This window comes from Pelophylax lessonae (assembly GCF_965119305.1).
Source record: "Pelophylax lessonae genome assembly, chromosome: 2".
Classification (NCBI taxonomy): domain Eukaryota; kingdom Metazoa; phylum Chordata; class Amphibia; order Anura; family Ranidae; genus Pelophylax; species Pelophylax lessonae.
Window position 1 is genome coordinate 713,235,431 of NC_138769.1, and position 27,181 is coordinate 713,262,611.

The 27,181-nt window shown below is 42.1% G+C and overlaps 1 protein-coding gene across 5 annotated transcripts in view; it reads left to right on the forward strand.

Annotated features, from left to right (window-relative positions):
* The window catches only part of TENM4 (teneurin transmembrane protein 4), a 1,723,986-nt gene that overhangs the window by 710,953 nt on the left and 985,852 nt on the right, over window positions 1-27,181 (forward strand). For 4 of the 5 annotated variants that reach the window (XM_082246029.1, XM_082246030.1, XM_082246031.1 and 1 more), the window contains exon 5: window positions 6,255-6,548. In XM_082246029.1, coding sequence (XP_082102155.1) covers window positions 6,326-6,548 — 223 coding nt within the window. In that variant the 5' untranslated portion in view covers window positions 6,255-6,325. Of the gene's footprint in view, window positions 1-6,254; window positions 6,549-27,181 lie in introns of those variants that run through there. The other variant, XM_082246032.1, reaches the window with a different exon arrangement.

Here is a 27,181-nt window from a genome sequence, read left to right on the forward strand (position 1 = left end):
TTTTCATTCTATTTTACAAATTGCCTTTTCATTTATTTTGCACCGGCGTCCGGCCTCTTGCTCCGCTGAGAAAAGGCAAACCGTTTCTTATTTATAAAGTGATGCTGATGTGAGCTAATGTTTTCTCGCCGTTAATTAAGTTTGCTCGGAGTGAAGTAGAGCCAGCCAGTCTACCGTAACTCAGTGGCCTTTTAACAGAATGCCGTTGCCGGCTGCTAATGTGAAAATTGGGCCTGTTGGCGTGTACATGTTATAATAACAGCTACTGAGGGGTGAATGTTACCTTTCAACATCATGGATTGTGTTTATTATGATAAGCTTTCTTTTTTTTCCCCCTCAAAGTGGCTAAGACATTGAGGGAATGATAGAGCTTGAAAGCTGAACTCCAGGTTAAAAGCACATATATATTACACATACTACCGAAACTTCCCAAACAGATGAGTTTGGGGCTATTACATACAATGCTAAAGAAGAGTCTTAGTGGGCACTATGCACAGGAAGGGATGGCAGAGAGTAGGACAGCAGGCAGTCTTTACAGAAAGGGAGTGCAGAGGATAGGGCAGTGGGCAGTATTAACAGGAGGGGAGTGCAGAGAGTAGGACAGAAGGCAGTATTTATAGGAGGGGAGTGCAGAGGATAGGGCAGTGGACAGAGCAGGAATGTGAAGGGTTTGACAGGAGATGTATGTAAAGGAGAAGACTGTGTGTGGCGGGTATGATGGGGGCAGTATGCGTAGGAGAGAAGTGTGGAGGGTAAGATGGGGACAGTATGTCTAGGAGAGAAGTGTGATGGGTATGATAGTGGGACGTATGTACAGGAGAGAAGTGTGGAGGGTATGATCGTGGGCAGTATGTGTAGGAGAGAAGTGTGGAGGGTATGATAGTGGTTACTATGTACAGGAGAGGAGTGTGGAGGGTATGATGGTGGGCAGTATGTGTAGGAGAGAAGAGTGGGGGGTATGATGGAAGCAGTATGTGTAGGAGGGAAGTGTGTTGGGTATGATGGAGGCAGTATGTGTAGGAGAGAAGCGTGGAGGGTATGATGAGGGCAGTATGTGTAGGAGAGAATTATGGAGGGTATGATGGAGGCAGTATGTGTAGGAGAGAAGATTCGGGGGTATGATGGGGGCAGTATGTGTAGGAGAGAAGAGTGGGGGGTATGATGGGGGCAGTATGTGTAGGAGAGAAGTGTGTTGGGTATGATGGAGGCAGTATGTGTAGGAGAGAAGCGTGGAGGGTATGATGAGGGCAGTATGTGTAGGAGAGAAGTATGGAGGGTATGATGGAGGCAGTATGTGTAGGAGAGAAGTGTGGTGGGTATGATGGGACAGTATGTGTAGGAGAGAAGTGTGGAGGGTATGATGGGACAGTATGTGTAGGAGAGAAGTGTGGAGGGTATGATGGAGGCAGTATGTGTAGGAGAGAAGTGTGGTGGGTATGATGGGGGCAGTATGTCTAGGAGAGAAGTGTGGAGGGTATGATGGGGGCAGTATGTGTAGGAGAGAAGTGCGGAGGGTATGATGGGGGCAGTATGCATAGGAGAGAAGTGTGGAGGGTAAGATGGGGACAGTATGTCTAGGAGAGAAGTGTGGTGGGTATGATAGTGGGCAGTATGTACAGGAGAGAAGTGTGGAGGGTATGATGGTGGGCAGTATGTGTAGGAGAGAAGTGCGGTGGGTATGATAGTGGGCAGTATGTACAGGAGAGAAGTGTGGAGGGTATAATGGAGGCAGTATGTGTAGGAGAGAAGTGTGGAGGGTATGATGGGGGCAGTATGTCTAGGAGAGAAGTGTGGTGGGTATGATAGTGGGCAGTATGTACAGGAGAGAAGTGTGGAGGGTATGATGGAGACAGTATGTGTAGGAGAGAAGTGTGGAGGGTATGATGGGGACAGTATGTCTAGGAGAGAAGTGTGGAGGGTATGATGGGGGCAGTATGTGTAGGAGAGAAGTGTGTTGGGTATGATGGAGGCAGTATGTGTAGGAGAGAAGCGTGGAGGGTATGATGGAGGCAGTATGTGTAGGAGAGAAGTGTGGTGGGTATGATGGAGGCAGTATGTGTAGGAGAGAAGTGTGGTGGGTATGATGGGGGCAGTATTTGTAGGAGAGAAGTGTGGAGGGTATGATGGGGGCAGTATGTCTAGGAGAGAAGTGTGGTGGGTATGATAGTGGGCAGTATGTGTAGGAGAGAAGTGTGGGGGATATGATGTGATGGCAGAGTATGTGTAGGAGATAAGTGTGGAGGATATGATGAGGGCAGTATATGTAGGAGAGAAGTTTGGGGGGGTATGATGGAGGCAGTATGTGTAGGAGAGAAGTGCGGTGGGTATGATAGTGGGCAGTATGTACAGGAGAGAAGTGTGGAGGGTATAATGGAAGCAGTATGTGTAGGAGAGAAGTGTGGTGGGTATGATGAAGACAGTATGTCTAGGAGAGAAGTGTGGAGGGTATGATGGAGACAGTATGTACAGGAGAGAAGTGTGGAGGGTATGATGGAGACAGTATGTGTAGGAGAGAAGTGTGGAGGGTATGATGGGGACAGTATGTCTAGGAGAGAAGTGTGGAGGGTATGATGGGGGCAGTATGTGTAGGAGAGAAGTGTGGAGGGTATGATGGGGGCAATATGTGTAGGAGAGAAGTGTGGAGGGTATGATGGAGGCAGTATGTGTGGGAGAGAAGTGTGGAGGGTATGATGGAGGCAGTATGTGTAGGAGAGAAGCGTGGAGGGTATGATGGAGGCAGTATGTGTAGGAGAGAAGTGTGGAGGGTATGATGGGGACAGTATGTGTAGGAGAGAAGTTTGGAGGGTATGATGGGGGCAGTATGTGTAGGAGAGAAGTGTGGAGGGTATGATGGAGGCAGTATGTGTAGGAGAGAAGCGTGGAGGGTATGATGGAGGCAGTATGTGTAGGAGAGAAGTGTGGAGGGTATGATGGGGACAGTATGTGTAGGAGAGAAGTTTGGAGGGTATGATGGAGGCAGTATGTGTAGGAGAGAAGTGTGGAGGATATGATGTGGGCAGTATGTGCAGAAGAGGAGTGTGGAGGGTATGACAGTGGGCAGTGTGTACAGGAGAGACATGTGGAGGGTAAGATAGTGGGCAGTTTGTACAGGAGAGGAGTGTGGAGGGTATGACAGTGGGCAGTATGTACAGGAGAGGAGTTTGGAAGGTATGACAGTGGGAAGTATGTACAGGGGAGGAGTGTGGAAGGTATGATGGTGGGCAGTATGTACAGGAGAGGATTGTGGAGGGTATGACATTTGGCAGTATGTACAGGAGTATGTACAGGAGAGGAGTGTGGAAGGTATGACATTGGGCAGTATGTACAGGAGAGAAGTATGAAGGGTATTATGGGAGCACTATATACAGGAGAGGGGTCTGGAGAGTATGATGGTGAGCAGTATGTACAGGAGAGGAGTGTGGAGGGTATGACAACGGGCAGTATGTACAGAAGGGAAGTGTGGAGATGTGCCAGTGGACAGTATATGCAGGAGCAGAGTGCAGTGGATTTGATGGGGGCAGCGTGTGCTGGAAAGGAGTGCGGAGGGTATCACATGGGGACATTAAGTGCAAGATAGCAGTGTGGAGGGTATGACAGGGGGCAGAATGTTTGAATGATATTGTGTAACTCTCCTTTTACCACGTGCGGTATGACAGTCTTGCAGGACTTAATTGCTATGAATCTTAATGAAATTGTGGGATTAGTCAACACATCTGCATGTCACTCAGCCTATAATTATTATTAATGGCCTTACAGCAGTACAGAGTAGCACATATGTTGGTGGAGTGTATTTGATTATGTGTGGAAACCTAATCACATTACAGGCATATGCTTAGCATGTAGGATGCACATGTTCCAAGAGTATGGAAGCTGCTGGTGGAAATGTCACATAGATGGTTTGATAAGGAAAGCTAAATTGAAGTTAGACAATGTGTTAGAGCAGCTAATGGAATATATCTCTAGCTCCGGTATTTAACCAGTTCAGTTCTCACAATTGTACACCCATATGGACCAAAGCAATTTTTTACATTTTTAATATTAAACCTGTAATATGGCAATTTTTTTTTTGCAATCCATAGACATAAAAAACATACTTCTCTACTTTGATCAGTGTTAAGAAAAAAAATAGTGTTATTAGATAAAAGTCAAAATTTTATTTTATAAATTGTGCTATTTAAATTAGAGATTCTGGTAAATGACATAACATATTTTACAAATTAAATAAAGGCTTTTTTAGCTTATTATTCTTTTATTTCTAATTTTCCAAACGTTACTATTTAAATTTTTGCATTTTTATTCTTTTGGTTTAATTTTTTTGTGTTGCATTAAAAAAAATAAACCAAAAGAATGAAAATGCAAAAATTTAAAAAGTAACATTTGGAAAATTAGAAATAAAAGAATAAAAAGTTGAAAATAATAGCTTAGAGGAGAAAAGGAGAAGGGGTGCAGGAGTTAAATATGAGTTCCAGATATGGCTGTTTTGTACAGTTATGTTGGTCCAGCCTGACAGAGTTGTTAAATCTTCCCTATGCTATCCAACAGTACAGAGATTGTTTTGTCTGTGGATACATGTTAATTTATTTAAAATGTCACCTGAATTGGGCATCCTATGATGTTGTTTTCTATGGTTCCAATTCAAACATTATGCTTCCTAAGTTTTTGGTGGCATGTGACATTGACACCAGTGCTAAAGGTACAGTTCCTGCCATTTCGCTTTTTGATGATTAATGCATTTCCAGGCCTGCTGACTAATTTTTCAACTGGTTGGGACCTATTGGTGCCTACCCTTTCCAGAACTATTTATTGTACCTCCCCTGTGGGACCTGTTGGTGCCCACACTTTCCTGTGCCATTAACCTCTCTTATGGGACCAATTGATGCCTACCCTTTCCTGCGCTATGTACCGCCCCTGTGGGTCTTATTGAAGCCTAACTTTCCCGTGGCATGTAACTCAGCTGCAGGACCTATTGGTGCCTACCCTTTTCTGTGTTATGAACCTCTACTGTGAGACCTATTGGTGCCTACCCTTTTCTGTGCTATGTACCTCCCCTGTGGGACCTATTGGTGCCTAGTGCCTACCCTTTCCTGTGCTATGTACCTCCCTGCAAGACCAATTGGTGCCTACCCTTTTCTGTGCTATATACCTCCCCCCGTGGGACCTATTGGTGTCTTGGCTTTCCTGCGCTATGTACCATCCTCCCTTCTGGGACCTATTGGTGCCCTTTCTTGTGCTATGTACCTCTCCTATAGGACGTCTTGATGCCTACCCTTTCTTGTGCTATGTACCCACCTGCAGGACCTATTGGTGACCTTTCATGTGCTGTGTACCTCTCCTATGGGATGTCTTGATGCCTATCCTTTCCTGTGCTATGTACCTCCCCTGTGGGACCTATTGATGACCTTTCCTGTGCCATGTACCTCCCCTGTGGGACCTATTGGTGACTTTTCCTGTGCTATGTACCTCCCCTGTGGGACCTATTGGTGACCTTTCCTGTGCTATGTATCTCTCCTATGGGATGCCTTAATGCCTATCCTTTCCTGTGCTATGTATCTCCCCTGTGGGACCTATTAGTGACCTTTCCTGTGCTATGTACCTCTCCTATGAGATGTTTGATGCCTATCCTTTCCTGCGCTATGTACCTCTTCTGTGGGACCTATTCGTGTCTACCTTTCTAGTGCTATGTAGCTCCCTCCCCTGTGGTACATATTGGTTCCCTTTCCTGTGCTATGTACCTCTCCTATGGTACATCTTGATGCCTACCCTTTCCTGTGCTATGTACCTTCCCTGTGGGACCTATTGGTGACCTTTCCTGTGCTATGTACCTCTCCTATTGGATGTTTTGATGCCTATCCTTTCTTCTGCTATGTACCTCCCCTGTGGGACCTAATGGTGCCCTTCCTGTGCTATGTACCTTCCACCATGCAACTCAAATCAAGTCAAATGTCGGAGCCACCAATGAAGTACTGTCATTTGATGGTTGAATAACTTGGATGGCGGGGGAGAGAAGGGTTGATGCTAAAAGCAGCTTTAAGCTTAGCCTATGTACCTCCTCCTCCTACTCTTCAGCTTTGCAGAGTACATACTACTAAACGTATTTCAGCTTCCACTTGCATATGTATCAGCTACATGTAATGATAGATTTTGAGCATTCAAATGAGCTAAAATAAAAACATACATATATAATTGCTGTTTTATATATCCATCTGGAGCTCATTTTTAAAACATTACTATTTTATCTATGTTTATTTTTTCAGAAACATCACTGATTCCTCTCTTCAAAAGCAAAGGACCTATTCTGTTCAATGTTGAGGAGAAGGGCTGTGCCATGGATGTGAAAGAGAGGAAACCGTACCGATCCCTAACCAGGAGGCGCGATACTGAGCGCCGATACACGAGTTCCTCTGCCGAAAGTGATGAAAACAAGATACCCCAAAAATCTTACAGCTCCAGCGAGACTTTGAAAGCCTATGACCAAGACTCCAGACTGTCCTACAGCAACCGAGTAAAGGATATGGTCCACCCAGAGGTCGATGAGTTCTGCCGTTCTGGTGAGTGCCAACAACAGATTGACCTAAACTGTATGGAAAGCCAATACATTTTCTTTTTAGTTTTGGAAAGAGTAGGGAATGCATACGACTCCTTTCACTATTTTATTTTATTTTTTTAATATTCCATCTGCTTTGCCTTCACTTCCTGTCCTAGGGGTAGAGCAGAAGACAATTGACCATTGGGGGGACAATGGTCAACAGGATCGATAAACATGGTGAATCTTCTTAGAGGCAATGCAGACAGCATTACAAACCTGACAGGAGTTCTAACAATTGTTTACTTGATTAAAAAAAAAAAAAAAAAAAAAAAAAAAGCTGGATTTACAAACACTTTAACCAATTCAGTTCTCATACCTGTATGCTGCACCACAGCAATTTATACATTTCCACTATGGAAATGTCTACTTTTTTTCAGCAATAATTTCGTCAATACTTAAGATAACAACGTAAACCGTTGGTGCTATATAAATCATGTATAATAATAATAATAATAATTATAATGATAAAAAAAATAATACATACAATTTTTGAAAGGGCAAACTAGGCTTTGTTTTGACAATACAGCATTGTCTAGCCAAATGCACTTTTTCTTTTTTCTATGCAAACTATAGACCTAAAGAATTAGGGCTCTTTCACACGGGCGCTCCGTATGTCCGCAAATCATCCTATTTTTTTGCGGATGATTTGCGGACATAATGTAAGTCAATGGGATTGCGGATGTCAGCGGAATACCATCCACTGACATCCGATTTTCGTCCTTTCAGTTCTGTTCCGTTTTTTGGAACTGAACAGAACCCTATTTTTGTTCCGTTCAAAAAACAGAAAGGAAGGAAAATCGGATGTCAGCGGTGTCATCCGCTGACATCCGCAATCCCCATAGACTTACATTATGTCCGCATATCATCCGCAAACGGATGGGATGATATGCAGGCATACGGAGCGGATAACACAAATGTCATCCGCTCCGTGAAAAAAAAAAAAAAAGTCCCGCAGCGGAGAAAAGCAGCAGAGCGGCCGTCTGAAAAAGCCCTTAAAATAATTGTTTGCTAAAAAAGTGGTTTTATTGTTAAAGGTAGATATTATATTCTCGAATATGTCCTGCAACACTAAAATTATGTTTCTGGTACAAAATATGGTAAAGTTATTTGTAAATAAATAAAGGCTTTTTTTTTCAGTTTTTAGCATTTTGTTTGACACTGAAAAAATTAAATAGAACAAATAAAAATGAAAATAAAAATTACAAATGATGGTAAAAAATAGAAAGAGAAAAACAGCAGAAAAATAATAGCTAAGAGAAAAAGGAGAGGAAGGAGTTAGTTAGGGCTAACTAAGGTTTAATAATCTGGTAAAAAGAAATGTATTTATTTATTCAGGTATTTATATAGCGCTGTAAATTTGCGTGGCGCTTCACATATATATTGCATATTCACATCAGTCCCTGCCCTCAAGGAGTTTACAATCTAAGGTTCATATCTCACATTCATACCTACATATACTGAGGCCAGGGCTGATGCAAGGATTTTTGACACCCTAGGCAAAACCTTATTTTTCTGCCCCCTTGGCTCCGCCCCTAACTCCTGAGGCGCCTCTCTACCTATTTCTTCAGCACCTGGGCTGCAGGTCTGCATCTGCGCCTCTGGACCTCGCCTGAAGATAAAGAGATGCGGCTTGCTTCCTCATGCCAGCTGTGGTCTGCAGGCCTCGGACCCGCACCTGCGCCTCTGGACCCAGCCAGAACACAAGCAACATTGGCGTGCTTGCTACACCAATGTCACGCCAGTGCATTGCCCCCGACTGATATACGCTCTAGGCCAGCACCTACCTTGCCTATGGGTAGTGCCTGCCCTGACTGGGGCCAATTTAGACAGGATCCAATTAACCTTCCAGCATGTCTTTAGAGTATGGGAGCAAATCCACGCAGGCACAGGGAGAACATGCAACAATAACAGGCAAGTAGTTTCCTTGTTGGGGTATAAATCAGTGACCTATTGCTGCCAGGTGGAAGTGATGATCACTTGGCCACTGTGCTGCCCCAGATACATTTAGTCATACAGTCCATCAGTACAGGTTACATGAACAAAGTCTAACCCTGACTACACAGGCTGCCCAGGTTCATACCTTCTCCAAGGTAACACAGTCCTTCACAGTCCAATGGTAGTTTTCTGGTTCCAGGTGAGATCCCAAATGGGTGACCCCCTAGGGGCTCCACATACTTTTGGTAGGAGTACAAGGTTCAGCAGTCCTTTGTCTGTCTTCCCATGTGTAGACCCCAAATTTAGCCCGTAAGGCCAGTTCACACCACATGCAGTCAAATCATTTTTTTTTTTTTTTATCTGCATCAAAAACACATAGAAAGTAGGTTATATGGTTTCCAATGGCATAATTCACACCAGTGCTTGCATTTCCAGTGTGTTCCAGTTCCATAAAAAAAAGTAGATCATGCTGCATTTTTCCTGCACTGGACTGTACTAGAAATTTGTAAAACGCACCAAAATCACACTGGAAAGCACATGTCCTTATTTAAGTGTAGCACTACTCCCTTGGGAGCTGCTGGTTACGGGTTCCCCTTGGTTACCATTAGCAACAGCATGACAGTTGAACATTTTCCCAAGTGTCTGAGCTCAGTGAGGAAACAGTCCTGTAGCTTTGTTTTTTGTGTTTTTATTGAGAACTTGGACAGGAGAAGGGAATGAGTGGGATACTCCAACTTGTAAAACTATGCACAGTCTGCTGGGAGGACTAAATATTGCTTAATGCGGCAAGGCCGCTGCTTCACATTGTCAATAGCAGTGAAGAAGTAGTTAATGAACTATTGAGGTAAACTGTATTGTATTGCAGAACACTCTTCAGGGCCCTTCCTGGCACCCCTTTGTTCCTATACTTCAGGGTTCTCTACACAGCACCCCCTTTACTGTATCACTCCCTGTGTGAGTTAGCTCCTTGATCCCCTGACTTCACTGGATTGGTCCCCCTTCCTGGGAAGACCCTTAGGCAAATCTCCTGGTACGATATTGTTTTTCGCAAGAGACTCTGCCAGCAGCTCCACTGTGAGCACTCTGGATCCTCTGCAACTCAGCTCCACACCTGGTTCACTAGGCCAACTGCCTGAACCACCTTCTTCACACCTAGAGGAGGAGAGACAGCCGTACACCTCCTCCTGGGACTCTGCTTCCAGCCAAAGATGTCCTGTCACATGTCCCCTCAGTATTTATGATCAATTCCAGGATGCATTGCAGGAATGCCCTCCCACTGGGACTGTCATAAAACCTGGTGTGTCGCTGGCTGGGTTTCCTCCACTGTCCAACAAGCTCCCTCATTGGATGCAGTGGGGACACTCCCTCAGACCCAGTGAATCACACCTGGAAATATGTGATAGGCAAACTAACAGATCAGGCTCCCCTGATAAGCAGAGGGAGCAAATAGATGCTTTTTCCTAGCACCTACTTAGGAGGGTGCTACATAAGGTTAAGAAAAAAGAGGGAGGGAAAAATGCACTAGAGTGCATCAAAAATGCCCCGAAAACACGTCAAAACACGCATGCAGAAAAGCATCTGGAATGCATCTGTACTGTGTTTCTATGGCGTGAACCGACCCTTACCCAGTATTTAAAAATCCACACCATGGGGGGCTGGACCCAAGAAAAACCTGGGAAAGGAGAGAAACACGTTAACCCTTTCCTAACCCGGGTAACCCGACTATCTGCAATTAATACAACGACAGAAATGCATTTAATGGTACCCCGTAAGCACCTGCTTACACACATATTGACGGCTTGGCTTTAACACTAAACCGCTGCACAAATGCGTCCATGGGGAAAGGCTTTTCTGTGTTGAGAGTTTACCGTGTGCTCTCAGCACTATAATGTGACATCCAATCTCAGTGGCAACATGAGCATGAAAGCCCAACTCCTCCTCTCTGGCATTTAGATCCAGTGGCAGAAGAGGAACTAAACCCGTCAATTTCCTAAAACAGTTACTGTACATTTAAGGAATGGGATGAATGGTTACAGTTGTTCGTGCTCTTAACCGAACTGTCATCAAATAGCTGGTTTCATAACTGATCACATGTGCAAAACCATGTAGCAACTGCAGATCAAACAGAGACTAAGATGGCAGCTTCCTTGGCTGCAAAGGATAGGAGGGTTTAGTTCCACTTTAAGCCTGCATGTGTAATGAAAAACATCTATAGATTCACAATTTATTATACCGAAACAAATACTGTTGAAAATATGCAAAATATTGATAAGATGTTTTATATTGGAATAATTAGAATAATCACAAAAGCATGTATTTATATAAAACAATGAAAAAAATATAATTACCCTTTACACCCTGACTTATATTTAGCTAAGGGAGGCCAATTTCAATTAACAGAGTGCTACCTTACTATCTGCAATGAGCATGTTTAAAGGCGGCCATAAAAATGAATATTATTCCTTCATCATTCCCAATAAACTCGTTGCCTCCTTTACTACTGGTTTATTGCACACTATAACACAATATGTACACTGGAAGTCATAAAAGTGTTATATCTTACAAGCAATCTTACAAATATGTAGGTCATGCCGCTAGAGAGTTAAAAATGCTAAAACTTTTAAATCTCATTGATAGTAAGAAACATAAACCAAATATAGTTCAGCTTTCTATAAAAAAAAAAAACATTACTAGTGATGAGGGAGCGATTATCGTCCACCTTAAAGGATCAAAGTGTATTAAAACTGAACTCCAGGTATAAAAAAATTAATTTAAATAATTTCCATAACCCTTTTGCTGCCAGAGCTGTTTTTGTGGGGTTTTTTTTGGACATGTTTAAAAATTATTTTAGGCCTGAAGATTGATTAAACCCCCCAAACAATATATATTTTCTAAAAGCACACACCCTGGAAAATTAAATAGTGATAGTTCCAATTTTTTATGTCACACAATATTTGCACTCAAGTGAAAAATGTCAGTAAAAAACACATTTAAGTTAATATGTTATCCAATATATTATCCATTTTATACGCATATATGTGTATATATATATATATGTATATATACAGTGGGTACGGAAAGTATTCAGACCCCCTTAAATTTTTCACTCTTTTTTATATTGCAGCCATTTGCTAAAATCATTTACGTTCATTCTTCTTCCTCATGAATGTACACATAGCACCCCATACTGACAGAAAAACACAGAATTGTTGACATTGTTGCAGATTTATTAAAAAATAAAAACTGAAATATCACATGGTCCTAAGTATTCAGACCCTTTGCTGTGACACTCATATATTTAACTCAGGTGCTTTCCATTTCTTCTGATCATCCTTGAGATGATTCTACACCTTAATTTGAGTCCAGCTGTGTTTGATTATACTGATTGGACTTGATTAGGAAAGCCACACACCTGTCTATATAAGACCTTCCAGATCACAATGCATGTCAGAGCAAATGAGAATCATGAAGTCAAAGGAACTGCCTGAAGAGCTCAGAGACAGAATTGTGGCAAGGCACAGATCTGGCCAAGGTTACAAAAAGATTTCTGCTGCACTTAAGGTTCCTAAGAGCACAGTGGCCTCCATAATCCTCAAATGGAAGACGTTTGGGACGACCAGAACCCTTCCTAGAGCTGGCCGTCCGGTCAAACTGAGCTATCGGGGGAGAAGAGCCTTGGTGAGAGAGGTAAAGAAGAACCCAAAGATCACTGTGGCTGAGCTCCAGAGATGCAGTCAGGAGATGGGAGAAAGTTGTAGAAAGTCAACCATCACTGCAGCCCTCCACCAGTCGGGGCTTTATGGCAGAGTGGCCCGACGGAAGCCTCTCCTCAGTGTAAGACACATGAAAGCCCGCATGGAGTTTGCTAAAAAACACCTGAAGGACTCCAAGATGGTGATAAATAAGATTCTCTGGTCTGATGAGACCAAAATAGAACTTTTTGGCCTTAATTCTAAGCGGTATGTGTGGAGAAAACCAGGCACTGCTCATCACCTGTCCAATACAGTCCCAACAGTGAAGCATGGTGGTGGCAGCATCATGCTGTGGGGGTGTTTTTCAGCTGCAGGGACAGGACGACTGGTTGCAATCGAGGGAAAGATGAATGCGGCCAAGTACAGGGATATCCTGGACAAAAACCTTCTCCAGAGTGCTCTGGACCTCAGACTGGGCCGAAGGTTTACCTTCCAACAAGACAATAACCCTCAGCACACAGCTAAAATAACGAAGGAGTGGCTTCACAACAACTCCGTGACTGTTCTTGAATGGCCCAGCAAGAGCCCTGACTTAAACCCAATTGAGCATCTCTGGAGAGACCTAAAAATGGCTGTCCACCAACGTTTACCATCCAACCTGACAGAACTGGAGAGGATCTACAAGGAGGAATGGCAGAGGATCCCCAAATCCAGGTGTGAAAGACTTGTTGCATCTTTCCCAAAAAGACTCCTGGCTGTATTTGATCAAAAGGGGGCTTCTACTAAACACTGAGCAAAGGATCTGAATACTTAGGACCATGTGATATTTCAGTTTTTCTTTTTTAATAAATCTGCAACAATGTCAACAATTCTGTGTTTTTCTGTCAGTATGGGGTGCTATGTGTACATTCATGAGGAAGAAGAATGAACTTAAATGATTTTAGCAAATGGCTGCAATATAACAAAGAGTGAAAAATTTAAGGGGGTCTGAATACTTTCCGTACCCACTGTATATATATATATATATATATATATATATATATATATATATATATATATATATAAGATGAGGTTGTGCAGAGTAAATAGATAACAAACATGTCAAGCTTTAACCACTTGAGCTCTGGAAGGTTTTTACCCCATTCATGACCAGGACATCTTTTGCTATTCAGCACTGTGCTACCTTAACTGGCAATTGCACGGTCATGCAACGCTGCATCCAAATTCAATTTATGTAATTTTTTTAGGACTTATTTTTTTATGATATTTGCTCACTACCGGGTTTTTTATTTTTTATTACATAAACTAAAATAAAATAAAAAAGACAATATATATATTTTTTTTTACTTTCTGCTATAAACGTATCTATTAAAAATGTTAAAAAAAAAAAAAAAAAAAGCTAATAAGTGTATATTGATGGTTTGTGTGAAAAGGTATTGCGTTTACAAACTATGGTATATATACAGTATATATATATATATATATATATTATATATATATATATATATATTATATATATATATATATATATATATATATATATACTGGAATTTTTATGTATTTTTTTTTTTTTTAGTAGTAATGGCAGCGATCAGCTATCAATATATGCTTATTGGGATTTGTTTTTTACCAAAAACATGTAGCAGGGATAGAATGTTGCACACCAGTCCACCTTGCATAATTTTCTTCAGCCCATGAGCTCATAGAGTTTCTGGGCACCTCATGATGATGTAGAATATTGGAGATTCCAGGTAATTGAAGTGCAAATTAAGATAATACAAATGTAAGATAAAATAGATAATATTGAGCTAATGTAGGGTTTCTGTATGCAGATAGAGGGAGTAAGGAAGTATACTGGGGCTTTTTGGTCCATGCCAGGTGCTATAATCACTATACCAAGGTAACTTAAAATAGAGTTCTGTACCACTAGGCTGGGATTAACTCATGAATCAGCAAAGTCAACAATAAACAGTACATATAAGCATTAACTGCAGTGTGAATAATAATACTAAAACTAGTCTAGAGTGCACTCTAGGAGAATGGCTAGGATATGGTGCAGCGTCTCCTGAGAGGTACCTCTCAGTATTAGCAACAGGTAAAGGTCTCTGTGTAGCAACTGTAAAGAGGCAATCATTAGTCCTAACTCTTCAGCCGGCTAGTGTTGGAGCCCAGTTGTACGGTTGGTGCACATGAGAATAGTCCCAGTCAAGCCTGCAGGCATCAATGAGGCTACTAGATGGCTGTAATGTCAGGGCTCAGTCTCTTTCTCTAGCAGCAGATAGTAAATCCCACTGCAGCAGCTCTCTGGTCATAGTAATATTGCAGCTCACCATCCAGTCACACACAGCAATTAGGCATCTCTCTGCTCTGCATTTAGATGATTTTGCCTGCACCCAGCTCTCCAGATCCCACTCAGGCCGCTACATGTAGCAGTGGTGATGCACACTGGACAGCGATGTGAACTCTCCGGTCTCCCTCACGGTAAAATGAAGCTGTGTCCTGTACAGCCTGAGAAAATGCAGCTCTTTACCCTCCTCTTGCTGATATACCTGTTAACCAGTTCAGAACCACAGGGTAACTGCTTTAGAGAACTGCAGTCAGTGTTTTGTCACTCTCCATTCTTAGACAAACACCTGGCTACACACAGGGTTCGTACGGTCCTTGAAAACCTGGAAAAGTTTTGAAATTTGGAGATGACACTTTCCAGGCCTGGAAAGGTCATGGAAAATTAGGATTCCACAAAGGTTTTGGAAAAGTCATGGAAATGTAACTGGGGAGGAGCGGGGAGCGGCGGGGGGAGCGGATGCTTAAGACTTTAGTGTAAATTTATTATTTTATTCAGTAATGTTTGTGCCACATACTATTTGTCTTCCGGGTCCGCAGCAGCTGAGGAGATGATCGTGCACCAATCACTGGCAGCGGGGAGGGCCGGCCGCGGTTTGCCTGGATGTGACTGGCCAGCAGCAGCAAACCAATCACAGACGGCGGAAGCGTCACTGGAGGGCGGGCCGCATGAACGTGATGATGACGCGGAAGGGGGCGGTAACCGTTTCGGGGCGTTTATAGGAGGGGTTGATGATGGCTTAACCGTTGCTGTGGCAACCGCAGCGTGGCCTAGTGAGAGAATAGCTTTTAGTAAACCGGGACGGTTTCTTGACGTAACGGGTGAACGTGTGATAGTACAGATGATGCCAGTAGTCGGGGAGTGAATGTAGTCCGGCATTCTGGGAGGATATAACGGCGACATGAGCACCCGTCTCCTACTTCTTAGTTCTCTATAGCTGGACGATTGCCTGAGCTGGCCATGTCCTCATCCGACAACAGCCGAGAGGGGTGAGGATGCAGCTTGTATATCATTCTGTGTATTGAGGGGTTAGATTCTGGGGTTATTTCTATAGCTGGAGTGTGTGAAGTCTGTGATTATGGCGGGCTCGGATTGTCTGTATACGTTGTTGGCGGATTGTGTCCTGAAACAGAATAAAGTAAACAGTCAGGCCCAGGATTATGTCTCTTCACACATCCGAGGCTCCCTAAGCTCTCTTATCCTTTCCAGGCACTGATGGTGCCATCTTAGCCTGTGTATAGATCTACAGTTGCCATGGTAATGCACATGTGATCTGCTATGACATCAGACACTTGAGAGCCCATTCACACCATGTGCTTTTTTTCCTCATGGAAAATGCAAATGACATACGAAAAACAAATAGTTCTCTGTGTGTCATGTTCGTACTAGAACGCCATGTTTAACCACTTGCATACAGGGCTCTTACACCCCCCTCCTGCCCAGGTTAATTTTCAGCTCTTTTACTCCTTGAATGGCAATTGTGCGGTCATGCAACACTGTACCCAAACTACAATTTTATATTATTTTTCACACAGATAGAGCTTTCTTTTGGTGGTATTTACATATCACTGTTTTTTTATTTTTTTTTTGCTAAATAAACTAAAAAATACCGAAAATTTTGAAAAAATAAAAAACTTTTTCATAGTTTTGTTATAAAACTTTGCAAACAGTTAATTTTTCTCTTTCACTGATGTGTGCTGATGAGGCGGCACTGATGGGCGAGACTGATGAGGCACTGGTGGGCACAGATTTGCAGCACTGGTTGGCATAGATTGACAGCACTGATAATCAGTGCCCTGAATGTCAGTGTATATATCCCTTTACAGATGCCGGTTATCAGCTCTCTTCTCCGATCCTCATGCTGACAGCATGAGTAAAGGAGTGCTGATAATTGTTTACTGCTACCCGTCAGATAATGCAACGGAAGTGACGTTCCGTCAGCTGTGCATGCCTTTCACCGCTATCAGGTTTGCTGAAAAGAACACCTGCAGTCAGAAGGCGGCAGCGAATATCTTACTACACCCAGCTACGTCTTGAATTTTAAGCAATAAAATGAGCGTATATATAAATATAATATATTGACACCTGTGATGCTGTTTTTATGTTAGATTTTGAAAGAAGTATTAGGAAGGTGGCGGTGGCCATGTTGGTACACTCCGCACTGCTCAGCGCTAAACCTTTAGGCTACATTCACATGTTAGCGTAGCGGACCGCGGCAGAACCCCCACGATTCTGCCCACGATCCGGAAATCAATGCAAATCGCGAGACGCCTGTGCGTTGCCGTTGATTTGCAATGGCACTCCAAATGCTGTGCGATGTTGCAGCGATTTCTGCCTGCCGAATCGCGGTAACATCGTGCAAACAAAATTGCAGGTCGCATGACTCCCCAAAGAAGCTCTTGTACCTTTTTTGGGCGTCATGCGACCCGCAATTTTGTTTGCGCGATGTTACAGCGATTCGGCATTAATGAAAACATTAGGTCATGAATATTTACGTGAAGTCATGGAAAAGTCATGGAATTTTATTGGTGAAAATGTGTATGAACCCTGTACACATAATGTATATACATCCTCTGGAGCGGTATATATACAAGTTTGACAAATGTTATATCCATCTTACATTGCATGTTACCCACGATCCCATGGAAAATTGGTTTCATGTATACAGTTGAAGGGTGGATTCATATGTATAATAAGACTAAAACCTGGCTAACATTGCACTTCAATTTCCTGGCATCTCAGGTATCTTGCTCTATCCTGAGCTGCCCAGAACCTCCGGTAGCATAATGGTGAGGAGGGGGTAGGACCCTGCAGGTCAGTCCACTTAGCAGGATTTTCATCCACCCATGAACCTGGAGGTTCTGGCAAGTTCATGATTATGTAGAAAATTGGAGATTCCAGGTAAATGTAATGGAAATAAAGATATTAAAGGTATTAGATATCATCGTTTTTATTGAGCTATGGTAGGGTCCAGACTGTGTGCAGATGGAGGAAGTAGAGAAGTAGGCCGGGACTTTAGTCCAAACCAGGTATGCTCTTATATCATACACACTGCTCAAAAAATTAAAGGAACACTTTATAATCAGAGTATATCATCAAGTCAATTAAGCTCCTGGAATATTGATCTGGTGTGTTAAGTAGTAGAGGGGGCTGTTAATCACTTTCAGCTGCTTTGCTGTTAATGAAATTAACAACAGGGGCACTAGATGAGCAACAATGGGACAACCTCCAAAACAGAATGGTTTTTCAGGTGGGGGGCCCCTGAAATTGTTTTCCCTACTCACCTTTTCTGACTTTTTTTTCACTAGCTTTGCATTTGTCTAGGGTCAGTGTCATTACTGGTAGCATGAGGCGATATAGAGGTTGCACAGGCAGTCCAACTCCTCCAGGATGGCACATCAATACGTGCCATTGCCAGAAGGTTTGCTGTGTCTTCCAGCACAGTCTCCAGAGCAGGGAGGAGATTCCAGGAGACAGGCAATTACTCTAGGAGAGCTGGACAGGGCCGTAGAAGGTCCCATCAGCAGGACCCGTATCTGCTCCTTTGTGCAAGGAGGAACGGGATGAGCTCTCCCTGAGTCCTAGAAAATTACCTCCAGCAGGTCACTCGTGTGAATGTCTCTGACCAAAAAATCAGAAACAGACTTCATCAGGCTGGCCTGATGGCCAACCTCCTCTTATGGGCCCTGTGCTCACTGCCCAGCACCATGGAGCTTGATTGGCATTTTGCCATTAAACACCAGAATTAGCAGGTCTGCCACTTGTGCTTTTCACAGAAGAGAGCACCTTCACCCTGAGCACATGTGACAAACGTGAAAGGGTCTGGAGAAGCCATGGAGAATGCTATGCTGCCTGTAAAATCGTTCAGCTTGACTGGTTTGGTGGTGGGTCAGTGATAGTCTGGGGAGGCATATCCATGGAGGGATGAACAGACCTCTACAGGCTAGACAATGCACTGGCTCTGACTGCTATTAGGTATTGGGATGAACACAGGTTCATTGGGTCCTGGGTTCCTCCTGGTGCACGACAATGCCCGGCCTCATTTGTCGAGAGTATGCAGCTTGTTCCTGAAGGATAAAGGAATTTATAACATTAAATGGCCCCCATGACCTAAATCCAATAGAACACCTCTGGAACATTATGTTTTAGTCCATCTGACACCGTCAGGTTGCTCCTCGTTCTGTTCAGGAGCTTAGTGATGCCCTGGTCCAGATCTGGGAGTAAGTACCCCAGGACACCTTCTCCTACACTTGCCTCCTGGACTTCTTCAGAGCCTCTCCAATCCTTTGAAACTCATTACACCAATTCGTCCGACAACCTTCCACCCTATCTACCTTTATGTGATCCCTGAAAATCTATCTCTTCAGAGAGGCCTATGCTGCCTCTTACTAATAAACTGAACTTTTACTTTCTCCATCAGCTCATTCCTTGTAGTTTTTGCCTTATATACCATCCTTTTAGATTGTAAGCTCTTTTGAGCAGGGCCCTCATCTTCCTCTTGTATTTTGTACTGTAACTGTACTGTCTCCCTCTATTTTGGAAAGTGCTGCACAAACTGTTTGTAGACAGTCTTTTTTCTCCACTGCAGGTGGCGCTCATCTACATCGGCAATGCAGGTGGATGAGGAAGTCGAGAGGAACCTAGTTTCTCTATGGTTTGGCATATGTTTGGATGCTGGCAATCCTTGTGACTTTGGAGGCCATATTGGGTCAGGCAGAGTTTATTTAAGACCTGGGCTCACGGGTTTGGCGTGCATTCTACGTGTGGCTAGAGTAGGGACAAGTCTCCTGTCTATCTTAGCATCATGGAGCGGTTCCAGATGAGTAGGGAAAGTGAAGGGACACGCCACCCTACCTGGAAGACTCCCCATTTGGGTATGGACTAGCCAGGCTGGAGTTAGCCCCTAGAAATAGATGCTGTCAGCACACATGAGACCTGCTGCTACTACTGATCGCTGCCACATTCTGTGAGTGTTCCCAGCCGGGTGCTTCTTGCATATTGCGAACTTCAATTTTTGTACAGTTCTGTTTTTTGCAACCGGACTCTGAGTGCTTTATGCCTCCACACCACGCTGCCCCTACCTACATGCTAACACTATAAAAATCCTATATAATAATAATACAGGGAATGAGATTTCTATTAGTTAAAAAATCTATGGCTCCTGATCCCAAAAGTTTTATCTCTAATAATAAAGTCTTCATTTTCTACAGAGGAAAGAGCAATTTGAAGTTTGAATGTAACATTGTCCTCACGCTTTGCAGCCTCTTATATAATATGTGCAGTCATTGAACCACCTTCACCTAAAATACCTTATTGAGCTTGAAAAGGCTGAGCAGGCAGCAAAATACACCTGACTTCTTCTGGGACCGCTACAGCGGCACACATCTCTTAATGTAATTGCAAATGTCTAATTTAGCAGTAAATGGCTAATGAATTGCATTTTCTCCAACCTTATTAAGCTCAGTTATTGATAAAACAGATGGTATTGTGTAAACAGCAGCTCTAGCTGGAGGTAAGGCAGTCGAGAAACATTGAACTGATCCCGTCTTAGCCCTCGTCAGACTGCCATTACCAATGAGTAAAGTTAAATAACGCTGCCCGAAACAAGTTAACAAGCCTGTAGAAGGATGGCCGCCAGAGAAAATGAGGTCTATACTCATCCACTGGGGGTTGTTGAAGTTGTAGGAAAGGATCCTTTGCGGGTGATTTACAAAGGGAGGTGCAAATAAACGGGGAGCAGATACCCAGGGAAGTCCAATCTGGTTTCATCTTTTAAAGGGAAAGACTACCTTTTGCAAAAAATAAAACATACAGTAAATGCACCTGTAGCGCTACCCCGGTGGAGCTGCTTGAATATTTGTGCCCGGGTCTCCCACTGATTTACAAAGGGTGGTGCAAGTAAAAGGGGAGCAGATACCCAGGGAAGTCCAATCTGGCTTCAACTTTAAAAGGGAAAGACTACCTTTTTAAAAACAAAATAATAAATGTGCCTGTAGCGCTACTCAGGGCTGCTGTTAGAAATCGCGGGGCCCAGTACAGACTACCTGGCAGGGCCCCCCCCCCCCCCAAGAACATATTAAAGATATATTTAGCTAAAATTACAACAAAATCACTATTAGCAGACACAAATATAACATAACTCGCATAATTCCTGCTAAATCTAAGAAAAATATACAGGCTGGGCAGTTGGAGCTCAGTGATCAGAGAGAGAGAGAAACAAAGTTACAATTTACAAATAAACTCCTGAGCAGAGATAAGTGCTGGGAGGGGGGCCCACACAAGGGAGGGGGATTAGTGAGGTACAACTGTCTCTTTCTCAACAGATAAAAGCTGATAGCAGGGAGAGGGACAGATCAGATTCAGGTGCTGGAGAAAGATTTCTGTATTTGTTGTCCATCACTAATACCCCTCTCTGTGTGGGCCCCCCTTGTGTGCTCGGGCCCCCTACAAGAGGGCTGGTGGTCCCCCCTATCAGCGGCCCTGGCGCTACCCCCAGAGGAGCCCCTTGAATATTTTTCCCGGGTCTCCCACTGATTAATTCACAGCCAGTTACAGCGTATTTTTTACACAGCCAGATGCACACACTCTTCCGCTCGTTCCCGCAACAACCAGTCTAGGGGATGTGTTTTTTTTGTATTTTATTTGGAGAACTTGGATAGGAGAAGGGATTTAGTAGAAAACTCCAAATTAACTATTCACAAGTGAGGACAACCTCTTCAATAGAATTGTGTAGCAGACTGTCAGTAGCACTATGCAGCAGGCTGTATAGAATTAAGCAAGTCCCTTTGTAGTAGAAGGAATTTAGTGGACCTTGCTTCTTCAAGACATTAACCAGTGCCTCCCTTAGCTTACGCCCAGTATGCTGACTTTTAGCACGAAGAGGGGGATTTTAGCAACAACAGTCTGTAGAATCCCTTTAGGGGATCTGTACTCACAAGGCCCTGGTCACGGGTCATCTTCCTCCGTGAAACCAGACAGGATCTGTGGACATCCTCCCTCAGTCAGCTTGTAAGAGAACCATGGGTTTCAGCTTCCTTGTTTCAGGCTCTCAGGTCTCCTACCTGAGGCCGCATGGCAGCCTGTGCTGGAGAGAGGCAGCAGCCCCCTCCCCACCTGGACCTCTCTCTGTAGAGGTAGACTGGACTGGACTGAGCTCATGTGCTCCTCAGATATAAATACAGTCACCCATCATGCCTTGGGGCTCATCCCCTTCTAATTGGCTAGGGCTGTACAGACATCCATGCTCTCATCAGCTAGGTTTCCACCCACTGTCCAATCCATAGCTATTGGATCAGTGTGAAACATCCAGACAGCATGAGCAGCACCAGAGCACACTGAGCAGCCTCTGCTAAATAATCACAGCTCTCTGTTAAGCAGACAACACATAAATTTGCCTAGCTGTCTCCCTGTTAGGCAGAGAAACCAAAAACTATATACACTCACTCTAGCACCTAACTAGGAGGGCGCTATACACCAATATAGATTTATAAAAGAAATGAGAATTTATATATTTTTTGCATTGCAGCCTGCAAAGCATTGCATCCAGAATCAGTGAATCACATATGCAATGTTGTTGCTCCGGCAGACTATTCCTCAAGCCTCCTGTCTGAACAAGGTATGGACCTTCAGTTGTGGAGCTGGAGGAAGCATCAATGGGCTACAGGTGGGGTGACGTCACACCGAGAACTTTGAGAGCCTCTGCCGCGGTGGCTTTCTAGCAATGGTTCAGGGCAGGTGGGGGATATAGGAATAGTAGAGCCCTGAAGACTAAGTCTCGGTTCACACATATGCAATATGGGATATTGCATGTGATTTGCATCACACTCCTATGCAATTCACATGAGATGTCTGTGCAATGCAAATTCAACCATACAGTTTGCATGGCTGAATTTACATCGCATTCGGACCAAAGTTGCACAGGACCCTTTTTTTGGTCCGCACCAAATTCGGATCTATGCAATCCAATTCCTGTCTGAACTGACAGTTCGCACTGCGATATCCAAACAAATCTGGGGATGTCTTAACTTTGTATTGACACTCCCAGCAGGTGAACTGCCTGCGAGTCGGGTGCGATGTGGGAACCCGCAGTAAATTCGCAGGATTCCCGCATCGCACCAGTGTGAACCGGTACTCAGACTGTCAGATGCCAGGATTACAATTACAGCAGGAATTACAAATCTGGAAATACCGGAAAAAACAGGAAGATTTTTTTTTTGCAGTACATAGGTACAGGCAGTCCCCGGGTTACAAACAAGATAGGTTCTGTAGGTTTGCTCTTAAATTGAGTTTGTATGTAAGTTGGAACAGGTACATTTTTCAGGTGTCACTCCAACTCAAAAAGAGTTTACGTTTTTTGGATAGCATATGGAAGGGTTAACACCCATGTAACTTTTGTTTTGAGGTCTGTTCCCCTGTTTAGATGATTTAACCTCACTTTCTGTCCCTATGACTATCAGATTTTGAAAATTGAGGGTTTGTTGTAGAAACAAGGATTGGTGATAAAGCTTCAGTGGAGACACCTTTTTCCAACGATAATCCTTATAGGGGTGAATTTCTCTTCCTAGGGCTAGATTTCCTCTCACTTCCTGTTGTCTCCCTCAGTTTGTAAGTATGAGTCATATGTAAGTTGGATGTTTGTAACTAGGGGACTGCAAGTACTGACCAAATTCATTTATCAAAGTTTGTAATTGGAGTTTGGTGACTTTTGTTAGATGGTACAGGCAAAAAAGACAGAAAGATTCTGTTCGTGGAAGTAGAATCTGGTGGGTTACATGGTTACATAGCTAGTCCGGTTGAAAAAAGACACAATTCCATCTGGCTTAACCAATAAAACCAAAAAACAGTAAAGAAAACCCAACCATACAATCCCATATACACATTTCTATACCCACAGTTGATCCAGAGGAAGGCGAAAAAACCCCGGATTAAGTCAACCCCTGGCCTCTTATCTTGGATACACCAACAGCAAGATTTTCATACCATAGTATCCAACTCATTTCATGTCCACCTGGGGGTTTGAATGTTCTCCACCTTTCGTGTGTTCCAGCTCCTCTTGTATTTTCCATAATTTTCCATAATTTTTTATTTTCCATAATATAAAACAATTATTTTTTATTTCTTAATAAATTTAAAGCGTAACTCCACTTTTGTTGAGAAAAAAACATTCCCCTCTTGGTAATCTATGTACATTGCAAGGATTATAACAACCTTTGTTGCAGATTCCTATCTTTTGTTATTCTGAAGAAATCAGTGTTTGTTCCTCTGTGCTGAGTGGGTCTGATGGGAGTGGTTTCATAATTATCAACCAGCTGTGGCAGCTGCAGGGCACTAATGAGAAAAGCTGCTGGGCCTGCATCCCTTTAGACGTGTTCCTATTGGGAGTATCTCACCAGAAATGACATTTTTGTTGCAGGGGATGCCAGAAATCCGACTTATATCTTAGGCAGCCTTCTGGGAAAATTGGTGAGCCAATCACACAAGCAGGAAATGATGTTTCTGAGGGTGTGGTCAGTATACATTCTGTGTACAGAACAGCTCCAGGTGGCCATATTGCATTGCATTTTCAGAAAATTACAACAGCTGCAGATTAAAAGGAAAGGTCATTTTTAATAACATTCAATTACAATATGATTTGTGTTGCAATTGTATACGCTATATTGTTTTTTCTTTATTTGCTATTTTTTTCCCTACAAAAGTGGAGTTACCCTTTAACCTCCCTGGCGGTATGATTATGTCAGGAATTACATACCAAAAGCGGTACAATTCTTTTCATGGAAATTTGGCGTTATGTCTTATAGGCCTACAATTCTTAGTAATTACTGACTTAAACCTGACCAAAACAAGAGTCTAGTAGACATCCCAGATGTGATAAATTTGAAACACAAACACGTGAATTATAATCGAATCAATAATATTATTTTATTATTTAATATATAATATATATAATAAAATTATATTATTGATTGGATTATAATTCATGCATTATATATTATTATATTATATATAGATATATGTGTGTGTGCATATATATATATATATATATATATATATATATATATATATATACATATATATATATATATATATATATATATATATATATATATATATATATATATACATATATATATATATATATATATATATATATATGCATACATATATATATATATATATATATATATATATATATGCATATATATATATATATATATATATATACCGGTGTATATATATATATATATATATATATATATATATATGCGCATATATATATATATATATATATATATATATATATATATATATATATATATATATATATATATATATATATATATATGCGCATATATATATATATGCGCATATATATATATATATATATATATATATATATATATATATATATATACATATATATATATATATATATATATATATATATGCATATATATATATATATATATATATATATATATATATGCATATATATATATATATATATATATATATATATATAATATATATATACATATATATATATATAAAATGTGTTTTGTGTTTTGTACAACGTTTTTTTGTTTTTTTTTTAAATTTCCCTCCCTAGTTCCGCTCCCATGCAGCATTGCTGCTGCAGGGAACGGAACTAGGAAGTGATCAGAGCGACGGAGACCGACGGAGGAGCGGCGGGACTCTCGGCTGGCGGTCACAGCAATGAGAGATCATCGCTGGATCGCCAGGATAAGGTAAGAGAACACCGCTGCGCTCTCTGCAATCCTGATCCTGATATGAAAAACCAACCCCGAGTCACGCTCGGGATTACCGCTAAGGAGGTTAAGGAAAATTAACAATTTTTGAAAAAAAGGGATGTTCTATAGGGAACTCTTAAAGTGAATGTAAACTGTTATTTTGAATGTGTTATATATATTTTTTGGTCGGCAATAAAAAGATTATTTAAACTAATTTTTATGTTTTGAATAATAAATATTGCGTATTGGTATTTAACATTTACTACAGTAGTTAGCTACATAAAAAAGCAGAAGCTACTTGGAGATTCAGATAGCAAATGCTATGATAAAAAAAAAACTAAATGCCTCAAAGGAGAAGTACTTATTCGGTTTACACAACAGGTGTGCAAGAAGTGTTGGGTTTTTGTATTAGAAAGCCAGCATGCTTTGCAAACGGAATGTCCTGGATTTACCCAGTGATATAAGTTTATTTGTACTATAAAGTTTTTATATAAATGATGAAAGCTGAACTCCTCCACCATCACAAACAATACATCCACCACATCACTGCAGCAATATAAAAATAATAATAATCTAAAACCACAAACACTTGCTGGAATTTGCAGTCCCATGATACGTTGGGTCCCAAATCATCTCTCTCCTGGACTGCAGATTGGGGAACTTCCTATCAGTTGTCCTGGGGTGAGTATAGTGTAACACTGTGCATTGTTACTGTAATGCAGATCTATATTTTGACCACAAGATGGCAGTGTTCAAGTTAAACTTCTACATTTAAAGGGACATACATTATACAACCCCCCCCCCCTTTCTCTTTTCTTAAAGTGACCATTACCACCTATAACTAAACCACCAGAGACCCTTGCCTACATATCGAAATTCTTAAAGTCACCTTTCCTACTAGTTCTGCAAATTAAGGAGATCTTTGCAAAATAGGGATCAATCTGTTTCTGCAACACTTTAAAGAGATTACAGCCTTCAATGCTCACACAATAAGGGGCCCCATCTAAGCCAGCAGAGGAACCCAATACATAGTGGTGTTTGGGTCCCCCACTGCTGCACAGCCAGTCACTTACCATTTCCTCAGACACAGAAAACAGTCCTTGGCTTGTTTTTGTTGTTTTATGAGGAGATGATAACTTGGATGGGGACAGGGAATTATAGGATGCCCAACTAAGAAAATGTCCAGAACATAGAACAAAAAGGGGACAACTTCCTCCCTTTATACATGAAGATCCTCTTCTTCCTTCCTCCTGCACAAACCTGATTCACTATTTACAGCACCCACTGATCACTCCAGGGAATCACTCCAGCTGGTGGGAGTCCAGAGAAGGGCAACAAAATGAATAAGGGGACTGGAGGACCTCACTTAGAGGAACGATTAGAAGCACTACATTTTTTCTCGCTGGAGAAGAGATGCTTGAGATGGGACATGATAGCGATGTACAAATACCTCAATTGTGATCCCAGCGTAAAAAATGATTCAGTCTCAGGGAGTGTAAAAGGACACGGGGCCACACAATGGGATTGGAGGAGAAACGGTTTAATCTTAAGCGGCTTAGGGGGTTTTTCACTGTCAGGGATATAAGGATGTGGAACTCTCTTCCACAATTGGTGGTGTCAGTGGGGAGTATTGATATTTTTAAAAGACTCTTGGACGTGCATCTTAAAGAACACAATATACAGGGATATGATATGGGAAATGATTATCAACACTGACACACGTACACCTACACAGGTTGAACTGGATGGACTATTGACTTTATTCAACCTTACCTACTTTGTGCCTATGTAATTAACAATCATGTCAATTCAGCAGCAGCCCATTACAGGCTAGGAACATACGTTCATTTGTGGATAAGTTTTAGTACATTGTGGA